This window comes from Gordionus sp. m RMFG-2023, chromosome 2 (genome assembly GCF_954871325.1).
Source record: "Gordionus sp. m RMFG-2023 chromosome 2, tfGorSpeb1-WG-v2, whole genome shotgun sequence".
NCBI classification, from domain to species: domain Eukaryota; kingdom Metazoa; phylum Nematomorpha; class Gordioida; order Chordodea; family Parachordodidae; genus Gordionus; species Gordionus sp. m RMFG-2023.
The window spans coordinates 3,233,888-3,258,542 of NC_088776.1; the positions used below are offsets into that span (position 1 = coordinate 3,233,888).

Here is a 24,655-nt window from a genome sequence, read left to right on the forward strand (position 1 = left end):
ACCCACCAAACATTTGAGTTAGCCGTTTATAAAAATGGACGCCGACCCAGCGAGTCGACTAAGCGAGCCGGCTCATGCGGCGTTCCTTGATCGGCTTGAGTCGGAACCGTCTTCTACGAGTACGACTCGAGTTACAAGTCGTAAAAACTCGACTATTTAACAACGCTAACTGAGGCCATGTCCTGGGTCTATTTAATTTTGATACTTAGTGAACTTTTTTTAGTATATGCTAAAAGCTTTGGCGCTAAGACACCCTATTTTGGTTTGTTTTAAGAATTTGGCGGCATCGTTATTTTTCATATTGTATTCTCGTTTTTTTTTGTTCATTTGGTTATGTTTATTTTCATTTTTTTTTGTTATTTTTCTAAATTTTTTCTTTTGATTTTTTTTTGGCTATTTAGTACAAAGTCGAACTTAGGACACGACCTGAAGGATTGATTTGTAGGGGGGAAAAAAAAATATTTTGCGAAAAATTGGATATAGAACACTATATTACTCAGCAGATGTTATGTCTACGAATCATTTTCCAAGATCTATACTATATTTTCTTTCTTTCCTTCCTTCTTTCTTTCCTTCTTTCTTTCTTTATATCTATTCTTACAATTCCATTTTTTACATGGTTTTACAGTTAATTCTAGGGTAGACTTCGAATGAAGTTAATGTAAGGATTATTCTTTTATTATTTTTTTTTATACATGAGCCAACCGACAAAAATTGTCATTATTTATTAATAAGTCACGTGTTTAAAGAGTTATGTAGGGACGTGATTTTTATATCGTTGATCTACGCCACTCATTAATTTGATTCAAGCATATATGATTCGATTTACCCCACCTATCCCTCAAAATGTACGCCAACTTATTTAAATGGTAGAGTTAATTTTGAAAACGTTCTCTCTTTACCTAGCACGGTCGCCTTTTCAGCCATTCCTACGGGCCAAGCTTCGAATTCCAAACGTGACATTTCGGCGTATCCTGTAAATTAAATTGCATTCATAACGAGATATAAACAGATTGGAACTATCGGTTAAATATAAAAATATAATTTCAGAACACTGACTAAAATTGATTCCGGTTTTGATTCTAAATAATTTTCTGAGTGAGTTACATTTCCGGTTCGTAATTTTAAAAATAAGCTCGTGTTCCTACATCTGATCCGGTTCCAAGGTATTTGGTTGAAACCGGTTTCGGTTTTAGAAATTTTAGAATGTTCCGTCTTATATTTTACCGGGTTCAAGGGTTTCCGGTATCAAACTCTGGTTTCATTCTCATCTAATTTTTTTTAATGAGAGAAAATATTATGCGTAAATTCCGAACCTAAATAAGCTACATTAACCACGTGATGCCCAGTTACGTGCGGCGTAAATCGGTAATAGGACAGGCCAGAATCGTCGTCAGCCTCTAACACGTGATTGTTATGCCACGTGGTAGCGAGTTTATTGGTACGAGGGGAGGATAGGTGAACTGGGAGTCGTCTGCCCTGAGGATCCTTTTCATTTATTACACATATGATTATATAAAAATTCATGATATTATGACTAGAATGGGTCATTAGTTTCGCTCATTCACTTTATATTTGAAGCGGTAATTTAATTAATGCATCATTATTTGCTGATACATTAAAAATTATATTTGAAGAGGTAATTTGAGTTATAAATTATCAAAAAACAAATTTTTCCGAAATGATTAATTTTTTTTCCTCGTTAAATTTGTATATAAAGATTTTTCCTAATATGGAATGATAAACAGATTATAATCCCATTGCATATTTCACGAACTTGCCCAAGAACCCAGTGTAGTTAAACCAATCGCAGATTTTAAATTAAGATATCGGCCAACATAATGTTGTCATATTCAAATGAGTTAAAGAAAAATGATGAAAAAAAGATGTATTATTCAGATTGGATAAAGTTCAAGATTATTTAAGCTTGTTGTTTTAAACACTATGCAAATAAATAGTATTTGAAAAGTATATATAATGAGGAATATTTTACTTGAAATGCCGAATAAATCTCACTAATCTATCAATGGATAAATTTTACTTTAATTTAATATTACTTTATTTAATAATTTTATAAAACAATACAAAAACAAAAAAATTAATAATGGTAATTTTTATAACATTTCTTCTCCTTTTATACCTACAGAAAATGAGAATATATAAAATATAACATAAACATTTTTTTATAAATATTCAAAACAATCTTTTTTCCTTTAAAAATTTTTTTCTTTTATTTTATTCAAATTTACTACACCTCCCTTCCTTAGCTCTCTTCTCCTACGGCAACATTCTCGCTACCTTTTCTAATCCTCTATTGTTTTCTTCCGGCATGGTTATCGTTATTGATAGTCACGATTTGATTACTGCAATATCGCATCAAGTGATCCCTTCCCCCATTTAATAGGACCATCAAACAACAATATCAGACAAGACTACCTACTGGATATTTTTCAATCTCTATCTGTTTTCTACTTATCTCTTTTTCCTGGTGTAATAAGGAAAAACTTAGAAAAAAAGAAATTAGAAATAGACATTGAAGGACAAGTAAGTGTATGGCCTAGACATATAAAACAAATACGGCCGAGATTAGAAGGTAAATAGGAAGGAAAATTTTGGGAAGAAAACAAAATTATATGTAGAAAGGAAAATTTTGGGAAGTAAACAAAATTGATGTTTAAAAAGAAGATGGAATAAAAATTGTCAGAAATAAAATTTAGGTCATAAAAGATAAATTTTGGAATAGAAGAATAGAAAGAATAATATTTGATGCGTAGTAATTTTATTTGTAGATGTCAACATATATTAGAGTAGGAAATTATACCCTAAGAATAGAGATCAGAATGATAGATGGATAAATAATATCAAGGAAGTGGCTCAGACTGGAGAGAGAAGAAGCGAACAGATTGTATGGGGAGATGATCAATGACGTAAGGGAACATCCAAGTGCAAGAGCCGAAATGAGAAATAGAAATCATCCGTACAATAGACCAAGAACCCGACAGTGTTGGCTACGTGGAGGTGATCACTTGATGCGATATTGCAGTATTCAAATCGTGACTATCAATAACGAAGCTTTAACCATGCCGGAAGAAAACAATAGAGTAGAAAATGTAGCGAGAATGTAGCCGTAGGAAGAAGAGAACATTCGACGGAGAGTGTGGTCTGTTTTAGTTATATTTTATATTATTCTTATTTTCTGTAGGTATAAAAAGAGAATAAATGTTATAAAAATTACCATTATCAATTTTTTTTGTTTTGTATTGTTTTATAAAATTATTAAACAAAGTAATTTTTAAAGTAAAATTTATCCATTGATAGATTAGTGAGATTTATTCGGCATTTCATTTTAAACTTAACATAAAATATTTAAATTCTCATTAAAATAATTTAAAATCGGCTTCTCTACCATCGTTATTTTCAATTTTTCGAAACTTTCCTCCTGGGCTTCTCCCCGTTTAAACCTTTTATTTTTCTTTAATAAATCGTACAACGGTCTGGCAATCTCTGCAAAATTTTGAACAAAACGATGATAATAATTCGTAGCCCCTAAAAACGCCTGTACTTCCGTTTTATTATTTGGTGCTCTCCTCACGTTCATTATCTTATCTATATTCTTTGCAATTGGAGTAATTTCATTTCCATTTATAATGTGTCCTAAATACTTTATTTCCCTTACTCCAAAAACGCTCTTATTCGTATTAGCTCTTAAACCATTTTCTAGTATTATATATAATACTTTAACTAACCTAGTATTGTGTTCTTCTACTGTTCTACCACATATCGAAACATCATCTAAATAATACATTATTCCCTTTGTTCCTTGAAATAACGCCGCCATAGTTCTTTGAAATATTGGAGCCGATACTTTCAAACCAAATGGTAAACAACGCCAAAAAGCAAATAATCCTCTATGCGTTGTAATCGTTAATATCTTACTTGTCTTCTCACTTACCTTAATTTGCAAGTAAGCGTTAGAAAAATCTATTTTCGAAAAAATTGTTGCTCCTTTTAAATTAGCCATTAATTGTTCTATTCTCGGTAACGGATATTTTTCCTCTATCGGTTAACCTGTACTCTATAGTCTATACACAGTCTTAAACTGTTATCCGGTTTTCTTATGGGAACTAAAGGTGTTGCCCATACACTACGCACTATTGCTTTTATTATTCCTTCTTTAAGCCATTTGTCTAATTCTTTATCTATCTCTTCTATCCAAGGAAAACGGTAATCATCTTACAAAATACTACGCAGGCGCCGAGATTTCGTTAACAGATGTCCAAACCTTTGTCATCTTCGAGAAAAATCTCAAGGCTTGCGTAATATTAATTTTTTTTAGACAAAATTTGGTATTATAACAATGGCGCACGTTTTATTTTTTATTATACTGTTTATAAGACACATGATGAGTCCTGTTTTCCGTGGGGATTGGGAGTGGGAGTCAAAGCATCGTGGAGGTTTCGGGAGCCCAGCCACGGAGCCAACCGATGGATGGAGGTTCCGGGGAGACGGGCGGTGACTCAGAAGAGTTCCTGGACCTGGGACCGGGTGCCCAGGAACTTGAGGAATTATTCTAGCCGGAGACCTTTCCCCCACCAATATAGAACTTGGGATTGGGAAGGGTGGGAGGTGTCGTCGGTTGTTTTTTTTAAATATTTATTATTATATTTTTTTTATGAGCAATAATTTGGAATTGTAACAGCGCATGTTTAATCTTGACTCGTGATAAAGTCCTTCTTTTATTTTATTTTGAAAGAATTATGTATTATTTTATTGCACCCGGGTATAAAAGGCCTGAAATTTGCCTCCCCCCCCCCCCCAAATAAAAAAAATAATAATAAATAAATATAATTTTGGTTTTAGAAAATAAAACTTTTAAAAAAAAGGAAAGAAAAAGTGTGTTATATTTTGGCTTTTTATGGAAAAGTCTTTTCTAGGAATCAGCAAGCGGAACAACCAATCGAAAACGTCAGGAATAATAATTACTCCCAATCACGTTATTTTACCTAAGATTTCTAATTTTTGTTTTATATAAATTAGGACTGTGCCGATATTAAACATTTTATAGGACCGGTACCCGCTATTTAGCTTTTAAAAATTATCGGATCGGACCGGGCGGTGCAACTAGCAGTCGAAGAACAGCTGTTAGGGAAACTGGAGGATTCATTACTCCAAGAATAAGGGCATTTACGATAATCAATTTGTATAGTTCTTTGCCGCCAGGCAGGAAGAACCAAGAGAACAGTTGTTAGGGAAGCTGGAGGATTCGTTACTCCAAGAATAAGTAAGGGCAATTACAAGCATAAGATTAATTTGTGTAGAAAAAATAAAATAATTTTTTTGTAGTCAACAGTAATGTTTTTTTTTAAAAAAAACGTCGAAATCAAGATTTTATCCAGAACATATATTACCTAAAACTCTAGGCCACGTGCTGGCAGACATCTTTTAAGAAATTCTCGAGGGTAAGGTAATAATTTTTAGCTTATAAAATCTTAAATTCGCGGTTCACAAAATATCGACTAAACCTAGGATTTTAAACAACGCTTACCAACGGCACCTTTTGTGTAATTAATATTTGAAGTTTTATTTACATTTACAATATTTTACATTTCACTTTTAATTAAGTAACCCGATGAATGTTTATAAAAATATGAGTAAATAATATATTAATTATTATTTTAATGTTATTAAAAAATAACCTGCACTACGACATCTATATCCGCTACGCCCGCCTGGCTGGCATCGATACAAAGATGAGACGGAAGCGAGGCGTAAACTTTCCCTTTTCCCGCTCCTTCTATACCGCTAAATAATTTCTTCAATCCACCCAAATCGGAGAAATCGAAATCTTCGAATCGAGCGTCCTTATTGGTGCATAGGCCCATCATGAAGGCTGGCCCCATGATCTTAACCTTTTCGGGTTCGAAGGCTGGCAGGAGGGCTAAACGTTTCGGGAAATTTGGGATTTCTAACTCGTTGTATTTGACGGAGAGCACGTATTCCTCCTGGAGTCCTTGTAAATAGGAATCCGTCTTCGTAATCGCAGCTGAAAATAAAGGGGTTGCTTTAATAATAACCTGGGGGGGAGGCAAAGAAGCCATTGCTGGCGGATTATAAGCGGATAAAGGGCGGTGAAAAAAATACCGACTATATAAAATTTATGCGATAATTATATTACTTCCACGGGCGTTGTTGATAGCAGCGCCAGCGCCAGTTTCATTCGAGAGAATGGGAGAGAAGGCAGGGGGTACTACTGTGACTTCGTATACATTTTCCAGTCCCTTGTTGTAGCGTTTAATTCCGGCCGTCCCCGAACGATTAGGGTTGTACTCGTTAAGATCCGGTGAAAAGGCTTCAGTCGGGGAAGGGGACGGAGATATAACTATGCCCGGAATATCGGGCCGTATGGGATGGATCGTAGGTTGAATCGGACACAACACACCTTATATATATTATTTTTTTAAATAATATGAGATTCTAATAAAGGGATGGGGCGAAGTAAACTAACCTCTCTTGGCGTCCATTAAGGCGACCTTCAAAATACCCGAGCCGGTTCTAGATGCATCCACTATAAATTTGCTAGGCACACCGGACCTAAAATTTCTGGGTAATAAGCCAGGCCCTCTGGCAACGATCTTATCGTAATCAACGTGGTCATATATTTTAGAAGTGAAGGGTGAACCTATTTATTAGAAAAAAAGGTAAAGTAAGTAAGATAAAGAATAATCAAGTGTTATTTTTATTATAAAAAAAATTAAGGCTCAAATATTTATTACAACTTTCCTCCCAGAAGTACGGGAGGGGGGGGGGGGGGGGGGGGGTTATAACGCAATTTGTAGATATTTGTTCGAGGAGAGAAGGATAATCTCAAAGGGGGTCTCCCGGCCATCTTGCGGAGGAAAGGGGAGTGCGGTAGATGGACTCGATCAGGCCTATGAAAAATAGTGAATCACGTGCGTATCCCTCCATCTTAACATATTTACTAGAAAAAAGAGATTTTTTTGAAAGAAAATCGGACATTGAGATCAGCGTGACCCGACTTTTAATAAAATTGGATTCTTGTAAAGTTTTTTTATAAAAAAAATTCACGGGCCAGCTTAGCCAATAAAATGGGTGGCGCCACCACCCAACCCGTAAAAAGCCCGAAATGTGGTCACGGGCTTTTGGACTTCGGGCCTTGCATATATCCGGTGCTTGTAGTCGTATAATATAAGAGCAAGCAAAAATAGAGCAATTTTAGTTCGCAAAAATATGAATTTCCGATTACGCTATATAAATAGTGTTGTTAAGGCTCAATTTTTAAAAACGACTAACCCAACATTTTAGTCAAAAATATGATGCAAACCTCAAAGACATATAAACCTTTGTGTCATCTATAAGTAAAATCTTCAGGTTTGCGTAAATATTTTTTAGCCAAAATATGGGTCAGCCATTTTAAAAAATTGAGCCATTTTAACAACGCTACTTTATAAACATCGATATCATTCAAATTTTCATAATGTTCGATATTCATCGGCGGCACCATTTTGAGTCATTAATAAGGGTTCGCAGATTATGACAAAAAAAAACAATAATGGAATATCATTTGCATATTATGCGCACCATTGAAGAAAAATAATGTTACAAGGTTACATTTTGGTTCTTTTAATTCTGTTCAGCTGATCAAATGTTATCTTGAACATATACAAATTATTTCGTCATTCGATTAAAATACGCAATTTGTATTCTGGTTGGTAACATTTTAAGAAGAAGTAGTAGGGGAAAATTTATTCATACCTTCTTACAAGAATATGTTCCATTTAAGTGTCCAGAATAGCGTAACATACAATACCTTCAGTACTTACGAGTTATATTATAATAGGAATATGTAAAAAAAACGAGAAAAAAAACATATAAAACAAAATAACCGTTTTTTTTCAAATGTAAAAAAAGGGGGGGGGGGGGGGAGAGTGTAAAAAAAAAGAAACAAAAAAAAATATATACTAAAAAATTATTTTAACAAAATTATTAAAACATTCAAAAAAAATTGATAGATTATATTTTCCATAAAAATTGTAGTGGTAAATTTTTTTTTAAAAAATACTATAAAAAACAGGATTAAACTATAAAAAACAGCAAAAAATCACCCAAAAATTATTATAATAAATGGTAGAGATCCAAATATAATATTTCGGTGTTAAAAGTTAGAAAGTTTTTCGTATCCTTGAAATGAAAAATTTATCTATATCAGTTTTATTTTATATAATATTACCTGTCACGTGAATCTCGTCAAACTTGATAGACACTTCGTATTCGCCAACGGCAGTCGGATAATAGGCCACGGAACAAGTACCATCCCTACTTCCCAAAAAATATAAATTCATAAAAAGGCATTTTTTTGAGATTGAGATCCTTAAATCTCAATTCTGAATAGAAAATTATTCAGAAAATAAGCTAGGACACACTTTTTGAGTTTTTTTTTAAAAAAATATTGTAAATATCATGTATCGCGGGTATCGTATTAGAGTTAATTTATGTATCGGTAATGGAAAACGGTATCGAAAGATTGGTATGGTATTAGAGTTAATTTATGTATCGGTAATGGAAAACGGTATCGAAGATTGGTATGGTATTAGAGTTAATTTATGTATCGGTAATGGAAAACGGTATCGAAAGATTTTTTTGGTTAAGGGATCGAATTTATTTCCTCACCATTTCCCGAAAAAAATGAGGAAAAAACCTATTATCTCCGCAATTCATTTTAGCTTCCGATGGTCCTTCTATAGTGAGTCCCAATCCACCCCTCCCTGCTTTGCGGGTATCTACGGCGAAAACGCAAGGGGCGTTCACTGTACCCCGGATCAGACCTGGACCGGATGCTTTAACCTTTTTGTTTATCAAAAATAAATTAAATCTTTCGTAAAATATTGGAAAAGCTATTCATAAAATCTTCGTTTTATTAAAAATTGCTCTCTAATAGATTATCAAAAGGGAATGGTTATAGAGAATTAGTAGATTTGGAATAAAAAATAACTATTAAAAAAAGAAACAAAAAAAACATATTAAAAAACCAATATATAAAATTTATTTTTAAATTCCATTTTGAAAAGAAAAATCAGGCTAGGTTTGGATCTGTACGTCTAAGGTTCTATAATACATTATTTTAAAACGCGCGTACTTTTGAAGGGTCGCATCCAATCTTGGCCGTAACCTCGAACGCCTTTGGCAATATCGATATGTCATCGTAGGAAAAATCTAACGCGTATACACCTTGATACAATTAAACAATTTTTTTTATTTTTATACTATAAAGACATCGCCCTTTATAAACTGGGGAAATTTGCCCCTTGTCTCCCCAAAAAATTGGGGTGAGGGGGAGGGGGAATTACGAGGAGTGCAAGCCAATTTTATATTTAAAATGATCTAAACGCTAGCCATTTTTCTTAAACAATATTTCTTCTTACATAGGTTATCTGAAGAAAATTTAAGAAAGCTAATTTTTTTCACACATATCCAATATATTTCAAAAAAATATCGTCCAAGTATACATTTTGTAACAAGATACATACTTAGTTTCACAGTGTAAAATAATTACTACTAAAAAAATTAAAGCAAAAGATTACGTTTTAATTGGTGAAGGTGGGGGGGGGGGGGGGGAAATTTAAAACTGGAGGGTAGAATTTTCATCCTACTACAAGTAGTTTATTGTGTTTATGAGAACATTTAAGATGTCAAAGATAAGTTTTCTTTTTCTTTCTTTCTTTAAAGTATTACTATGCATTTGCACATTGTTTAAGTTTACACTAGGAGTGCAAATTAATAGATTATAGGATAGATTTGGGAAACCTTCTTCTTTGGGATTGAAATACACGACATAGATTCCGCGACGTTTTCTTTCCACGTAAGCTTCGAAGTACTTATCAGTGCTGGGGAAGTGTATAAGGCATTTGACGGGGGTAGAATTCTCCATCACGTTAGCGGGACCCGCGCTGATAGGATCTTTTTCGATGGCGGTAGCGTCTACCGTTATTTCGGCCGCCGAACCGATCAACACTTCTGAAAAGAGATAATAGAATAAAAAAAAAATTTTAAAAATAATCATTTTCTAAATCAATATTCAAATTTGGAATAGATAAGTTTGTTATTAATTTATGTTTGGCGTGATTTGGCATGTGCCGGTTAAAAAAATATAATATCGAGACGATTATCATAATCAAATCATAAAAAAAAATTATTCTCACCCTTACACTCATCCAAATATATAAGGGAACTCCCTAAGGAGACGAGATATCGTAATTTAGATAAACTATTATTGTATAAATTCCGAGATATTTCATAAATATTTATCGAATTTTATTATTCAGAAAATTTAAACGAAATATAAAGTATAAGCAAATTATATCGATTTGTTTTAAACTAGGTTCTAGATCCAAGATCTTGATCGCGGAAATTTCCAATCGATGTTCAACATTTACCTGCAATTATATTATTGATTATATATTGATTAATCGATGGAAAAATCGTCATTATAGAATAGTGTTGTCAAACGGCCAGATTTGAGTAGATTTTTAAAAACGGCTGACTCAATATTTTAGCTTGGAATAATATAGCGTTAGTCTCGAGATTTCTCTAACAGATGTTCAAACCTTTGTGCCATCTACGGGAAAAAAATCTTTATGCATATTTAAAAAATCCGCTCAAAACGAGCCGTTTAACAAAGCTAATATAGGAGAATTAGTCTTAAATATATATTTTTGATTGACGTCATGGCTTACCTGGTCCAAGAACTTAAAGGCGCTCGTGTTTTATATCTTGTCTACTCGGATTTTTTTTAGCATTTCAAGCCAGGGCACGTCTTCAAGCATGGTAAAGCCGTGCTATAGCGTTATATACTTATAAAATTACTAACCTCGTCACGTGACAAACACTGGAGTCAAAATCAAAATGTATTTAATTATGAATATTTCAGCCAATAAGAAACTTAACCGAAATGGTATAATATATTACTATAATACAAGATAAAGGAAGGGGAATAAAAATGTAACTTGAAAGGGACTGCCGACCACTTTGACCTGATCGAAGTAGACATTGACCCAATGAGTCCCAATATCTCGTGGCAAAAATTCGACCACGTGATTTTCAGCTATTCCGGTATCGGCTGGATTGATCTTGCAAGACTTAAGAGACGTTTTAAGGATTTGTCGCTTGCTATCTTCGACAACAACGTTCAATTCTCCTGGTGGGGTAAAATCAAAAAGGGGAAAGGTTGAATAATTTATGAATTTTTTTTGTTTATACGAGGTGACAAACTTGTTGAAAATATTTTAAGAACACAGGCAACATCATTGACATGATATACAAAATGAGTAAGGATGCCTATACCAAATTTAGAGAGGTGTTAGGTAGGGGTGGACATTTCCATGGGAGTTTTTTTGATATCTTTTCTATCAAAATAAATAGGTATAAATTTATTACCGCTGCCCGCAGAAGACGTGTCGATATAAATTTCGCATAGCTCCCCCAATTTGATTGGCGAACTCAAAGCTTGACCGCTCACCTTAACGTTGCCGGGGATCGATGGGTCTTTCACGTTAATCTTAATTTTTATCAAAAAATAAATAATTAATTTTGTTACATCAGTTTTCATTGTCGCCTTTTAGAGCTCGGCAAAGACACAGATTAAGCTATCTCGAAAATTATATATTTAAAATCTAATTATTTAAACAAATAATTTTTCAGAATATTTTCATTCTTTTTCTTTCTTTATTTCTTTCTTTATTTAATTTTTTTTTGTTCCTTTTCCCTTTCTATTTCATAAGAATTTAATAAGGATTTACCCTCCAAGGACTATCCTTGAGATCGGCGCCTCTATGATTGACGTACAAAAGGTAAGTCCCTTTCTTTCCGGCCACGTATTTGCAAATGAACCTGTTTTTGTAATGTAATACATCATAGGCTAAGTATCCAATTAAAAAAATATATAATATCTCTCTTATAATTTTAAATAGGAGACGACTAGTGTTGTTAAACGGCTCGTTTTGAGCCGATCTTTAAAAAACGGGTCAACTCAATATTTTAGCCAGAAAAATTTTTTCTTAGCCTCGAGATTCTGATAATATATGTCTAGACCTTTGTTCCTTCTATGAGCAGAATCTTCAGAACTTACGTAATATTTTTTTCTGAATAAAATGAGTTAGCGGGTTTTAAAAAATCGGCTCAAAACGAGCATTTAACAACATTAAAAATGATGCGAATAGAGGATTGTTCTAAATTAATATTAATTTAACATCTTTTATTGTTGATATGGAAAAAATACATTAATAAATGGTAAAAATAATTATTTGTATAAAATATAAAATATAGCAAAAAATAATTATGATTTATAAGAACTCTTCTTTTCTAGTATTAACATAATTGCATTTTTAATTCAGGTTCTAAAACTCATAAATATTAATAATTATATTATCAATTTTCTAACAAATACCGAAGAATAAATTTATAGATGAAAAAATGTATATATTAGAAAAAAAGTGGAGATAGAACATTACAATACTCAGATGACGATACTATAGTTCATAGAGCCAAAAAAATGTGGGATCTCGTTAGACGATTGACTCAAACCAAAAATTATTGAATTAAACAAAAAAAAAAGAACGAATTGAAATAACGTTTTTAGGCAAAGTCGATATTAATAATTCTCCCCCTTTTTTTTACTTTCGAGCCAGCTGATCGTAGATTATCTGGACCGGCGTAGCATCATGATCCGGACTGAACAGCTGGATTAACGGTTTAGGGAGATTGGCGATGCGCTTCAAAGCCGAGTAATCCACGTAGAATTCCTGAAATGATTGCGAACTAGGAATCGACTGGGGCGAATCGCCAGCGATTACATTATGGATGCCGGCTCCATAAACTTTTATAAGATCCGACTTTTTTATTTTTTTTAATTTACTATTAAAAATATTTTTTTCTTCAGGATCAAATATTTTTTTTTTCTTTCTTTCTTTCTTTTCTTCCTTCTTTCATTTCTATTGTCATTCCTTTATTTCCCTCTTTCTTTTCTTTCTTAAAATTTTTTAAACTCTACCTCTTCCAAGGCGTCTCCGGGATCTTCTATAACGTTCGCGGTAAATGGACTTCCAGGAATGTCCTGGTCGTCGCAAAGAACCCTAATGGCGTACTCCCCTTTTGCCATAGGCACGTAACGAACATCAGCTGCTCCTCGCCCAACATCAGCGCAGTCTATAACGGTACGCGACGGACCTTCAACGGCAAACCCTGATTTTTATATATAACGTATTTATAGCTACCCATTTTTTTCTAAAATTGCTCCAAAGATGGAGATGGTACATTTTAACGATCAAGCCGCCATAATAATTTTAATCTTTCGCAGTTTAAGGAATATATATATATTTTTAAAAAAATAGATATACCCAAAGCTCCTGTTTCGCCGTTAGTTTCCACGGTAAATTTTGCCCCGTGGCCCACTATACCCCCAATCAAACCCGGTCCGTAAGCCTTAATAGCAGACTCCTTGTGAGGCATTACTTCGATCTGATATATTTTTTCATATATATAATTTTGATTAGGTTTGTGTTAAATGTATAAAGCGCTATATTTTGAACCCATTTTCTCTTTCTTTCTCCAATGTCAGTGTTTTTTTCCCAAAATTGGAAAAGTTCTGGCTGGCATTGGAAAGACAGCTGAATTTAGGCGCTGTACATCCGGTGTCGATAAGTATCCCCATACTGAAAAAATATACTTATTTGGTCTGGTCCAAATAAAAGGAACTCACATTTAAACCAAGAGCAAAAGATGTAAGATAGAAGCCCTGATGTTGGCTATTGCTCAAAGCTATATCTGTATCTAAATATCGTTTATATAATATCCCATATGCTCAAGATTACTTTAGTTTTATTATTATTATTTCCAAATGATATATTGATTTGAATACTTTTATAAACCTTTCATTATATTATATGAAATTATTACCTACTTATAAAACATATATATATCGCTAGTTCTTATATTAAAAACACTAAAAAATAATTATCTATAGATAATTGAAATTAATAAATTTCACAATTTTTTTAATTCATCTGAATAAAAGATTCCACTTAATTTTAAAAACAGATATATATAAGTATGAGTAACATTTTCGACGCCTAAAACAATTTTTCGTATGGGGCTATTTACCAACCTGGTTCGGTGACACGAGTCTGATAATTATCGTTTTTTGAGGATGAAATAAGGTCTAAATCACCCACCTCCTATGTCACTCCAAAAAAGTCAAAAGATATTCCTAGGGCGCTTAAGTTTAATCACGTGTATAAAGTGGTCATTATAGCCACATGATCGAATATAAAGGAAATTGTAACTAATGATGATCCTCATTTATTTCTTTCCTTAGGCTGTTATAAATAATGATCTTTAGATTAAACTTCAAAAAAAAAAAATAATCATTTAAGACAGGCCATAATTAATTTTAGGGATAACCCAAATTTTTAAACCTGAAGGGGAGTCTTGGGTAGGCTTTTACCGCCGCAACAGATTTCCAGGCTATGAACCCCTACGGTAACGGGACTGTATTCGAACTCGACTACCGCGTTGGGAAGTTTAAATACGTTTTCCAAACTATTTCCGTCGTGGATAGATTTCGAGTGAACTCGTTCCTTGTTGACGTTAGCGTCTAATTTACGTAGCGTAGGTAGGGAAAAGTTGCCTAAGGAAGTTAAATAAGGAAATACATATGGAGCATAATCGTATAGAATTTATTTTTTTTTCAGAAAGATTTTTGATCAAATTTTTTTCAAACTCTGATCCATCGATTCCAACATTACTACGTTCTTTTTTCAAGGATATATTAACCATTTGACAGCTGTAAAACCGTCGAGTGATGATTGCGACCCGAGTTGGAGTTTTATAAAATCCGGCCCACCGGGTTTGTATTATCCTATCATCGGGTTCAGACCGGAATGTTTGATACTTGTATAGTACTTTAAAATACAATAACATTTTCCCTGACCAACATATGTCGTTTTTAATGTAAGGCAGCAGAAAATAAAAAAAACATAAAAATAAAAATAAACAAAGACGGTTTAAACTTGGATTAAGTATTTTGGACTGAATGAGAGACGCCTCTATTTCCTGCGGATAATGAACGGCGAATGTAACCGTATCCTTGGAGCGGATTCCTCTGGCTTGAACACCGCGCCCAGACAAGGAGAATTTAGATAGGTCTATAACTGTTAGGGATAGATCAATTTCGGGGGTGGGGAGGGGGGGGGGGGTAAGTAGGGTATAGATAGGTATGGTATATTATGCATTTGAAAGAGTTAAACTGAACAATAGGCTCTTATTTTTTTTTCTTCTTATAATTAATCTAAGAATGACTATTTATTTTATAATGCGAATCGCAGTTAAATTTATGGGGATTACATGGCTGAACGGTCAAACGTGCCGGAAAATTAGGAATGGGAACACCGGAAAAGGTCACGTGCAGGAGTAAAGATCCGGAAGTTTGGGGTTCGAACTCGCACAGGTACTCGTGCTCCGATAGCCTTTTGATACCAACCACCAAAGGGAGAGGCGCGCCCTCGTCATTCAGGACACCGTCTTGCTGACCATAGCAATCTAGTACTCCGACACCAGCCTCTGCGTTTTTTTTGTTGGTAATAAAATTCGTAACCCAAAAGAATATTTTGTTTTGTTTCTAACACTCATAGGTAAACAAAAAAACATACCTTTAGTGTACACCTTGAAAAAAGTTGCGACTCCCGCTTTAAGGTCTCCTTGCAGGGCCGGCCCTTCCGCCACGCACTTGGAAGGCTCGACTTTCATTTCCTCCACGAAAACTTTGAAAGGGCTTTTGGCTACTTCCTTGTTAGCGAATTTGACGTCAATCTTCGGTCAGAAAAAAAATATAAAATTATTTTGTTTTTTAAAGATTTTGATTTTTTTCTTTCTTTTTTTTTTTCTTCTTTTCATTTCCTGCTTTCGTGTAAAATCGTTAAAAAAATCCACAAATTGTATTTTACTCACCAAGTGAGTTCCTTTGAGCGGAGGAGTGTAAATGCAAGTGTAGGTCAAATTTTTATCGTTGTTGAATTTTAGATCCACCTAAAAAATATTTTTTTAAAAAAAAAATGACAAAATGATATTAAAAAAATAAAGTATTAAACGCTATCCTACAACTCGCGATTCCTTCATTAAAATGTATTTTTTTTTTAAAAAAAGATACACGCATCGAAGTCAGCTCTAAGGAATTTAAAAAGAAACACCTTTAAATGGTGTATATTATAGTCAAGGATATTGACTACAGCTGACTTCGAGGTATGCAAAGCAAATCTTTAATGAGTGAAGGCCAGTCTATATTAAAATTTTAGAACCACGGGTTGTGAGCCCGATTTGTTGGCAACTCATCGAACGCGGGATGAGGGATAATATGAACCAGGAGGAAGGGACTGTCGGGCCTCGTTTAGAAAATCGATTTTCAGATTAAGTTCCTGTAATCAGAATTCCCGCTAAATAATTTACGAAAATTGCTGAAACGCGAATTCGGGCGCACAACCCTCGTTAGGAACCAAGAAAAAAAGGAATATATATAGCTGCGATTTTTAAAAATAAACGATTTTGGCAATATTATAACGACGTACCGGAGCTTCCAAATTTTCGGTGATATTCTTTACGCTGACGTCGACTTTGCCCCTGCCCGCGCTGAACGTTTCCACCGTAAAATTTGTGGCGCACCCAGCCGTTACGCCTTGACCAATATTTAATGTATATAGATAAATTTAAAAATCGTGATAGATTAATCAATTCTCACCTTAGAAACTATATTGTTTTGTCGAGGAAAATATCTAAAATAAAACCACGTGATTACCTCACTAATGGTAAATTCGAGAAAAAAAACTATCTTGTGGTCCACTGGTTAAAATGGAAAGTATCTTTCGATACAGTGAGTATCGGCTCGGTTCCGATACGGAAAGTTTAGTTTGTGGGGAAAAAAATACACCTATTGTGTTAGAATAGCTTTGTATGTTTAGTATAAATATTAGGGATGTGCACTCCGGCAATATGATTCGATAAAAATTCGGGCCGGGTTTAAAAATATAAAATCGGGACCGGGCCAAAACCAGGTCCGGGCTTGAAAGAAATTTTTTTAATCCGAGCCTAAAAATTAGGCATCTGAAAGGTTTACAAATACAAGTATAATAACTTTTCATCACCTATGGGTTCTATCCCGGCTCCGTAGACCCTGACCTTAGAAGGGTTGGTCCTAGGTCTTAGCGGGGCGCTCGGCTTAACCCTAGCGCTCGGAAATTGGGAGAGATAAGTCATCATGCTAAGCTCGTCAACGTTCTTATTAACCATCTCTTGAGGTTTGATCAACTTTTTAAAAACAATCGTTCAAAATATAGTAAATAACAAATTTAATTGTCTAATTCATGTAACAATGACAACAAAAACTTATTCAAATTTTTTTTTTTATTATTTAAAAAAAAACATTCTTTTAAAAGAATGACCGATAAAACTAATTAGATCTTAAAAATGCATTCGTTAAAAATTTTAAACTAAATATGTCATATTATTTAATGAATGGCTTCCATCAAGGTCAGTCTATTTCTTTCATTCCTTCCTTTCTTCCTTCTAAATAATCCTTGATGCCTAAATATAGAATTTTTTTTGTATCAAATATAACATGATGGCTAGATAGAAACTGACCAAAGGGTTCTAACATACGCAAGTAATCTGCACCCAGAAATGCAAGATGGTGGGGGGGGGGGGGGGTGAGTCTAAGATTTGAATTATCTTATTACAGATTTTTTATTAAAATCCCCTAAAAAAAATAAGAAATTTGTTCCTTATTCAGCTGCCGTAGACAATTTCCCATACTTTTAAATGGTAGATATAAGACAAAAATAACGAAAACATTTTATTCGAATTTTATAGCATTAACAATTATAGCAAGTCCTTATTGCGGCATTTAAAAACAATCAAGCTATTTTTAAATTAAGTTCCTGATCAAATATAAATTAAGAATATTTATAAAAAAAATAACTGCAATTAGAGTTTTCCGTGTAATCTTATTTGTCTTTTTTTTTCTTATTCGTTCTTACATTTTTTTTATTTATATTTCTTTTATTATTTTTTTTTATCATCTTTTCTGGCCCTTTTTCTTTCTTTTTAAAATTCTAAATAGCTTGTAGTCTAAATAACGCGTGATTTTCGGACTTCAAAAAGATTTATATGAACAAGTGTATCTATAAAGGAATACATCACTTAAAAAAACGTCCAAGACGCCATTTTCTTGACATAATGCTCTGTTAGGAATTGAGACTAGAAAGTAGCTTTTTCTGTCCTTAGATCCTTTCCCTTTCTCGATATTTGCCCAAATTTAAAATTGCAGCAAAAAAAATAGTTTTTTTCCAAACTTGCGGAACGTTCAAATATTCCTCGGCCAACTGCATAGCCTCGATCGTGTTATCCAATGAATTCGAACTATCCCAATCGGGCCAATCAGGGCAAAGACCTAATCGTAAATAAAATAAAATTTATATCGTTCTCTTTTCTTTCTTATGTATAGATCTAGATGTAATAGCCGTATTTTCCCCTAATAAGCAAATTTATTTATCATCCAATGACTTATAATAATACATAGACAGACGACGCATTTGAAAGCGTCGTTGAATGAAAATCAGCTGGACCCGCCATTTTGGTAACTTATATAGTAATTAATTTCGCGTTAAAAACTACTGTTAAAAATTGATTTGCTTCCTTATTATATCGATGATCGGGCAATCCTTTAATAAAGTTTGCGTTAGACATAGGGAATAACATGGCCTCTCGTTTAAAATTTTTAAATAATGAAACGGGTATTCAAAATGGCGACCCCAGCTGTTTTCCTTGATGTATACACTTTTAACGACAATCTAGGTTTTATCACATGTCATTGTTATCATCTAAAATAATGATCGGCATTATTTTGATTAATAATATATTTTGGAAGATATAAAACCGATAAATGATATTTATAGATATCGTCGAAGAATTTAAGAATACATTACATATTTTTAGGCATTAAAAAACAAAAATATTATTGTACATTTAAAATAATTTTTTAAAATCTTTCCATACAAAATTCCCCGAAATAATGGATTTTCATTAGTGTTGTTAAAGGGCTCGATTTGAGCCGATAAGAGAAGAGAAGAGAAGAGAAGAGAAGAGAAAGAAGAAGAGAAGAGAGAAGAGAAGAGAGAGAGAAGAGAAGAGAAGAGAAGAGAAGAGAAGAGAAGAGAGAGAAGAGAAGAGAAGAGAAGAGAGAGAAGAGAAGAGAGAGAGAAGAGAAGAAGAGAGAAGAGAAGAGAAGAGAGAAGAGAGAAGAAGAAGAAGAAGAGAGAGAAGAGAAGAGAAAGAAGAGAGAGAAGAGAAGAATCGGCTAACTCAATATTTTATCCCCCCAAAAAAAAATACTACGCAAACCTGAAGATTTTAGTCACAGATGCCATAAAGGTTTGGACATTTTTTTGCGTAATCTCGAGGTTTAGGCAATATTTTTTCTGGTTAAAATATTGAGTTAGCCGTTTTTAAAAAATAGGATTAAATATATCCGTTTAACAACACAAGATCGGATGAAAACTTAAGTGTTTTTTTTCCTCTTCCTAATCACGTGTTTATTTTTAAAAAAAACAAAATCAATTGTTTTTTTTTAAATAGTAATTTTTTTTTCTTCTTTCGACAAAATATCTGCAAAAATTTAAAAGGTATGGGCAGAGTTTTTTTTAAAAAAAAGAGATTTATTAAAACCCGACACTAATCCCGAATAAATAAAAATTCGAGGTGGAACAGCTGATATTAACTAACTTTCGAAGACTTTCAAAAGGCTCCCCCCACCACCCAACTTTGAAAATTAAAAACTTCGTTATACGTTCCCGCCTCCTCTCACCCATATCGAAAATCTTGAAACATGGCAATTCGGATAAATATATGATGTCTCTTCCATATTTTTTAAAATTGTAGATTTTGACAAAAATCTCGACTCACGAATTCGCATTCTTCATCGCGATAACCGTGAACGAGGGATTGGCACCCGGGTTCCCGATCTCGTTAGAAGAATCATCCCAATAACTACTCCCACCCTCTCCCATATTACACCGGAAATGGGTGGCGCTTCTAACATAAATTCGATAGTCTCCCCACCGCCATGCCACGTTGTGGAAGCGGGACGCGAAAGATAAGTGTTTTATTATTGGGGCCAAAAAAAACGCGGGCAATTTAGATTCGAATATATAAAATAACAAAGTTATCCGATCGTAGCGTTTCAGGGATCCGAACCTAACATTAACCGGACCGTTAAACCAGTTAACCGTTTATTTTAAACGATTTTCTATCCGAACCTAAACGGAATCCCTCGTGATTTTACGCTTATAAAAAGAAAAAATTGGGTTAGAAATTACTCTCCTCCGACAGCGGCCCTGGATATTTCTATCAAAGGGATTTTTTTTTAATGGGAGATACAAAGAAAAAAATGAAATATAATAATAATAAAAAATATACAAAGGAAATGGTTAATTCTTCGGTATTATATTTTATTTTTTTAAGTTAAGTTTTTTATTAGTTTTTTTTTGTAGTTGTTGTAGTAAACTATAAAAAAAAAAAAAAATTATTATATTTTTATATTAAAAATCAAAGGTGGTTTTTTATTTTGTATTTTAATAAATCGTCTTAAAAAATAAAATAAACAAAATAAGTAGAAGCCCAGAAAGAAAGAAAGAAAGAAAGAAAGAAAGAAAGAAAGAAAGAAAGAAAGAAAGAAAGAAAGAAAGAAAGAAAGAAAGAAAGAAAGAAAGAAAGAAAGAAAGAAAGAAAGAAAGAAAGAAAGAAAGAAAGAAAGAAAGAAAGCTTCCTTCCCTGCCCGAAAAAATATGTAAAAAAAGAAAATCTTGCCGATTCAGTCCAAATATTTTTAAATATCCGGTCCTACAATCTTTTTAAATATCGGGTCCGATATATTTCTCAAAAAAATAGGATCGGATTGGGTAGTATCAGAATATTTAAAAATTATTTGAACCAGATCGGTCTGACAAAATTTTTTGGCGGATTCTCTTGAACCGAAGTCGGGCCTAAAAAATAAAGGCACAACGCGGGACTTTAAATAATAGGTAAAAACGCATCGGTTAACGCCTTCCGCTTATTCCGTTCCCTTGGAAAAACATTAAATGTCGATTTTTATTTTATTAGAATTTTGAGGGAACGATTGAGGGATTTAAAAATATCGAAGAAAATGGAGGATAATAAATAAGACCCTTTTGTCCATATCTCATATCGAAGTCAGCCAATCCAATTTATTATTAGAGTTCACCCTCTCCTTCCAATGTACAAGTTAAAGCCCAATTCGCCAAATCTACAAGTGATTGAACGGAAAAAATAAACATTTTTTTACCCTTTAGGAAAACTGTAAATAATCGATTTTTTTTTTAAAAAAAAAAGAAGAAGAATTTAGGTATTAGCTATAAAAAAAATCAAAAATAAATAAAATATATTATAAAAAAAAACCCGGGTCGGGCCTGAAAATTTTTTTTAAAAAAAACCCGGGCGGGCCGGGTCGAATATAATTTTGTTTTAAAAATCCGGGTCGGGCCTGAAAATTTTTTTTAAAAAAAACCCGGGCGGGCCGGGTCGAATATAATTTTGTTTTAAAAATCCGGGTCGGGCCTGAAAATTTTTTTTAAAAAAAACCCGGGCGGGCCGGGTCGAATATAATTTTGTTTTAAAAATCCGGGTTAGGCCTTACAAATGGTATCTCTTCAGGTCTCGGATAATAATTATCATTATATAACGATATATTAAAAAAAATTTACCACCGTAGGGAAGAGAAGAGGTGGAAGATATAATATTACGTTATTCATTTGGTAATAAGATAAGTAAATACGATGGGGAGGGATAAAAAAAAAGTATTGTTTTTTATATTTATTACAAAAAAAAAATTCTGCATAAATTATATATATTATAAAAAAAAATTATTTATTGAACCAAAACTAAAATAAAAATCCCGAGATCTTAATATTACTTTATTATGATCAACCGTAGCTTCGCTCAGGCTTACACTACTCTTTCGGCTTCGATCTCCGTGGATTAGTTGTATTTTTTTCAAAATCAAATAAATAAAAATAATTACATTTAAGATTACGGTGTATGGAAGAAGAAGAAGAAGGGGGGAAAACAGAGGGATTATTATTGCATGTTATGCACCAAACCACAAGATTATCAAAAATTAATATTTATCGTATTCAATTCTATTATATACATATATATTATTAGTTGTATATTTTTAAATTATTATATATAAAACAGTTGGGGTCAAGATAAATAATGATGATGATCATCGTAAAAATAAAGATATTTCTTTTTTTTTCCAGGGGAGTGAAATGAAATGAAGTTAATTTAATAATAAAAAAATTATAATATATTTTAAGTTTTTTTCTTTCTTTATTATAGGAATTCTATTTTTTTTTAAAAAAACGAAGTTAATATAATTATATTTGTCGTTGAATCTTTTAATAAAATATATAACAACCTAATAAAATGTGCTTTGGTTTTTCTATAATCCCTATTGACAATAAAATGGAAATCCCCTGATATAATTATTTTTTTGAGGGACAAATAATTCCCGACCTCTTCCAATCCGGAAAATATCGGATCGGTTTCATTCAAACCGGGTGTGATCGGTTTCGGTTTTCTAAATAAACCGTAATACCGGAATATGTGGTACCGGCGAATCCCTGGTTCATAATCGTTTTGCAGACTTGATTAACGAGGAAACAGCTTAGCTATGACGGGAACGAAAGGGGAAAACATGAGTATAAGCCTGTCACATGAGATTAGCGTTAGGTGTCAGTTTGTAGCAAGAAAGTATAAAAAAAATGGCCACCACAAGAGGATTTTAAACGAGACTTGATAAGTCAATTCACGGGAAAAGAAAATGACAAGTAGAGAACCATGTACATGAAAAATAAGTTTAAAACTAATTAAAAAGGTGATGGCAACCTTTACGCACAATGGTTCGGGCTACAACCTACTCCATGTCTCCCACAAATATTACAAATATTCTCCCGCCACCTCCTTACTTATAGAGCTTCTTAGTCATAAGACTTACCAGAATATTTCTTACATCGACGATCTCTCCACCCCGAACATAAGGTTAATCTCCCATAATCCTACTTTCGGTTCAAATTATGGAGGTTATTTGCTTTGACTCATCCTACTATGCATTAGTTTACTTTTGTTTATAACATAAGTAATATAATACTAATCCATCAAGTCGTTATATCGTTATTTATTAAATTATAAATACCTTAAAATTTATTTCCAAAAATAAAAATAAAATGAATTTTTAAATAGAAAATAATAATCCTAATGAGTTTCAGGATATAACGCTTGGCTTGGATAGGAAATGTATTAAGGAAAAAAAAATAACATAAATTAGATAATTAACTATCGAAAAAATATTTTTTTGAGAGGGATATTATATATAGAATATACAATGATGGTTTATATATTTATAACATATATATAAAAAAAATGTCTATAACGTAAAGAGTCAGCTGTAGCGCCAAATTTTTTTGGTTCGCGCTACGATTAAATGTTGTTACCGGGCATAACGATAAATAAAGAACAATTAGTCGAAATGCAAGGCGAGCCACAAAATGGCGCTACAGCTGACTACTATGTTTGGACACTTTTAATTAACGAATCTCCAATTTAGTAGCGTATATAGATCACTTATAATATATTCGAACGAGTTTCTGTTATAATAGGATAAGGCGTTTTCAAAAAGGACAAATCTCACTGTAAGTCGGCTTTGAACCGACTCCAAAAAAGCGACGCCCCCCCCCCGAGTTATCAGTCGAAAATAAAGTATCACCGCCGTTTAGATGTCGAGGGAATATCTAGAATATTTTTTGGCCCACTTCTTTAGCAATGCCAGATCTGCGCATCTGACATGTTTTCGCAAGGTCCGACTTCGACATATTTTTTTTGCCCCTACCCGGGGGTGAGGAGCGTCCACATCGATATCGGGGTGTTCACAATCTCGTTAACCTTACTCGCCTACTTTATTATACTAAGGGTGAGCAAAACGAAAGACAGCTACCCCTCTAAAAACATCTGATCGATATTAATCGATAACAAAAACAAAAACAAATTTACCTTTTAAACCACCAACATAAATGTGAAAATACACAAAATACCACTAGGAAAAAAAAATTTTTTTTAATTTTCTAAACGCGTTTAATTATGTAGGAAAAAACAAAAAGGTACGTAATTTTAAAAAGCAATTCAAAAAAGAAAGAATTACTGTTTCATATAAATATAATAAATTATAAAAAAAAAAAAGACAACGAGGCTTTTTTACGAGGTGAAAAACAACCACCGCATTTTGTATTTTCCTTTGGGGTGAGAAATGGTCTCATCAAGAGACAAGATCTATAATAATATTTTCGCGTTTAATAAAATATCGTATACATTACATAATATATTATGGAAATGAGATGCAATATAGTGGCAAATTCATCGCAAAAATCTTGGTCAAAATAGGTCATAATTCCTTTACAATAAGGGAAGTCGCAATATATTTTAGTAATAAATTAAATGCCTTATTAGATAAGTCATTTTGCTCCTG

At 33.1% G+C, this 24,655-nt stretch overlaps 1 protein-coding gene across 1 annotated transcript in view; it reads right to left on the reverse strand.

Annotated features, from left to right (window-relative positions):
* Positions 1-24,655, reverse strand: part of LOC135923200 (filamin-A-like) — a 61,478-nt gene that overhangs the window by 31,274 nt on the left and 5,549 nt on the right. Inside the window, exons 3-26 of the mRNA XM_065457821.1 lie at positions 18,411-18,508; positions 17,205-17,367; positions 16,632-16,738; positions 16,018-16,095; positions 15,720-15,879; positions 15,415-15,630; positions 15,081-15,221; positions 14,487-14,698; positions 13,410-13,530; positions 13,064-13,254; positions 12,691-12,905; positions 11,814-11,904; positions 11,452-11,572; positions 11,022-11,212; positions 10,394-10,451; positions 9,823-10,032; positions 9,155-9,246; positions 8,717-8,862; positions 8,249-8,334; positions 6,506-6,679; positions 6,176-6,439; positions 5,697-6,043; positions 1,317-1,488; positions 903-974 (exon numbers count right to left, since the gene is read on the reverse strand). Of these exons, the coding sequence (XP_065313893.1) occupies positions 903-974; positions 1,317-1,488; positions 5,697-6,043; positions 6,176-6,439; positions 6,506-6,679; positions 8,249-8,334; positions 8,717-8,862; positions 9,155-9,246; positions 9,823-10,032; positions 10,394-10,451; positions 11,022-11,212; positions 11,452-11,572; positions 11,814-11,904; positions 12,691-12,905; positions 13,064-13,254; positions 13,410-13,530; positions 14,487-14,698; positions 15,081-15,221; positions 15,415-15,630; positions 15,720-15,879; positions 16,018-16,095; positions 16,632-16,738; positions 17,205-17,367; positions 18,411-18,508 (3,726 nt within the window). The remainder of the gene's footprint in view (positions 1-902; positions 975-1,316; positions 1,489-5,696; positions 6,044-6,175; positions 6,440-6,505; positions 6,680-8,248; positions 8,335-8,716; positions 8,863-9,154; positions 9,247-9,822; positions 10,033-10,393; positions 10,452-11,021; positions 11,213-11,451; positions 11,573-11,813; positions 11,905-12,690; positions 12,906-13,063; positions 13,255-13,409; positions 13,531-14,486; positions 14,699-15,080; positions 15,222-15,414; positions 15,631-15,719; positions 15,880-16,017; positions 16,096-16,631; positions 16,739-17,204; positions 17,368-18,410; positions 18,509-24,655) is intronic.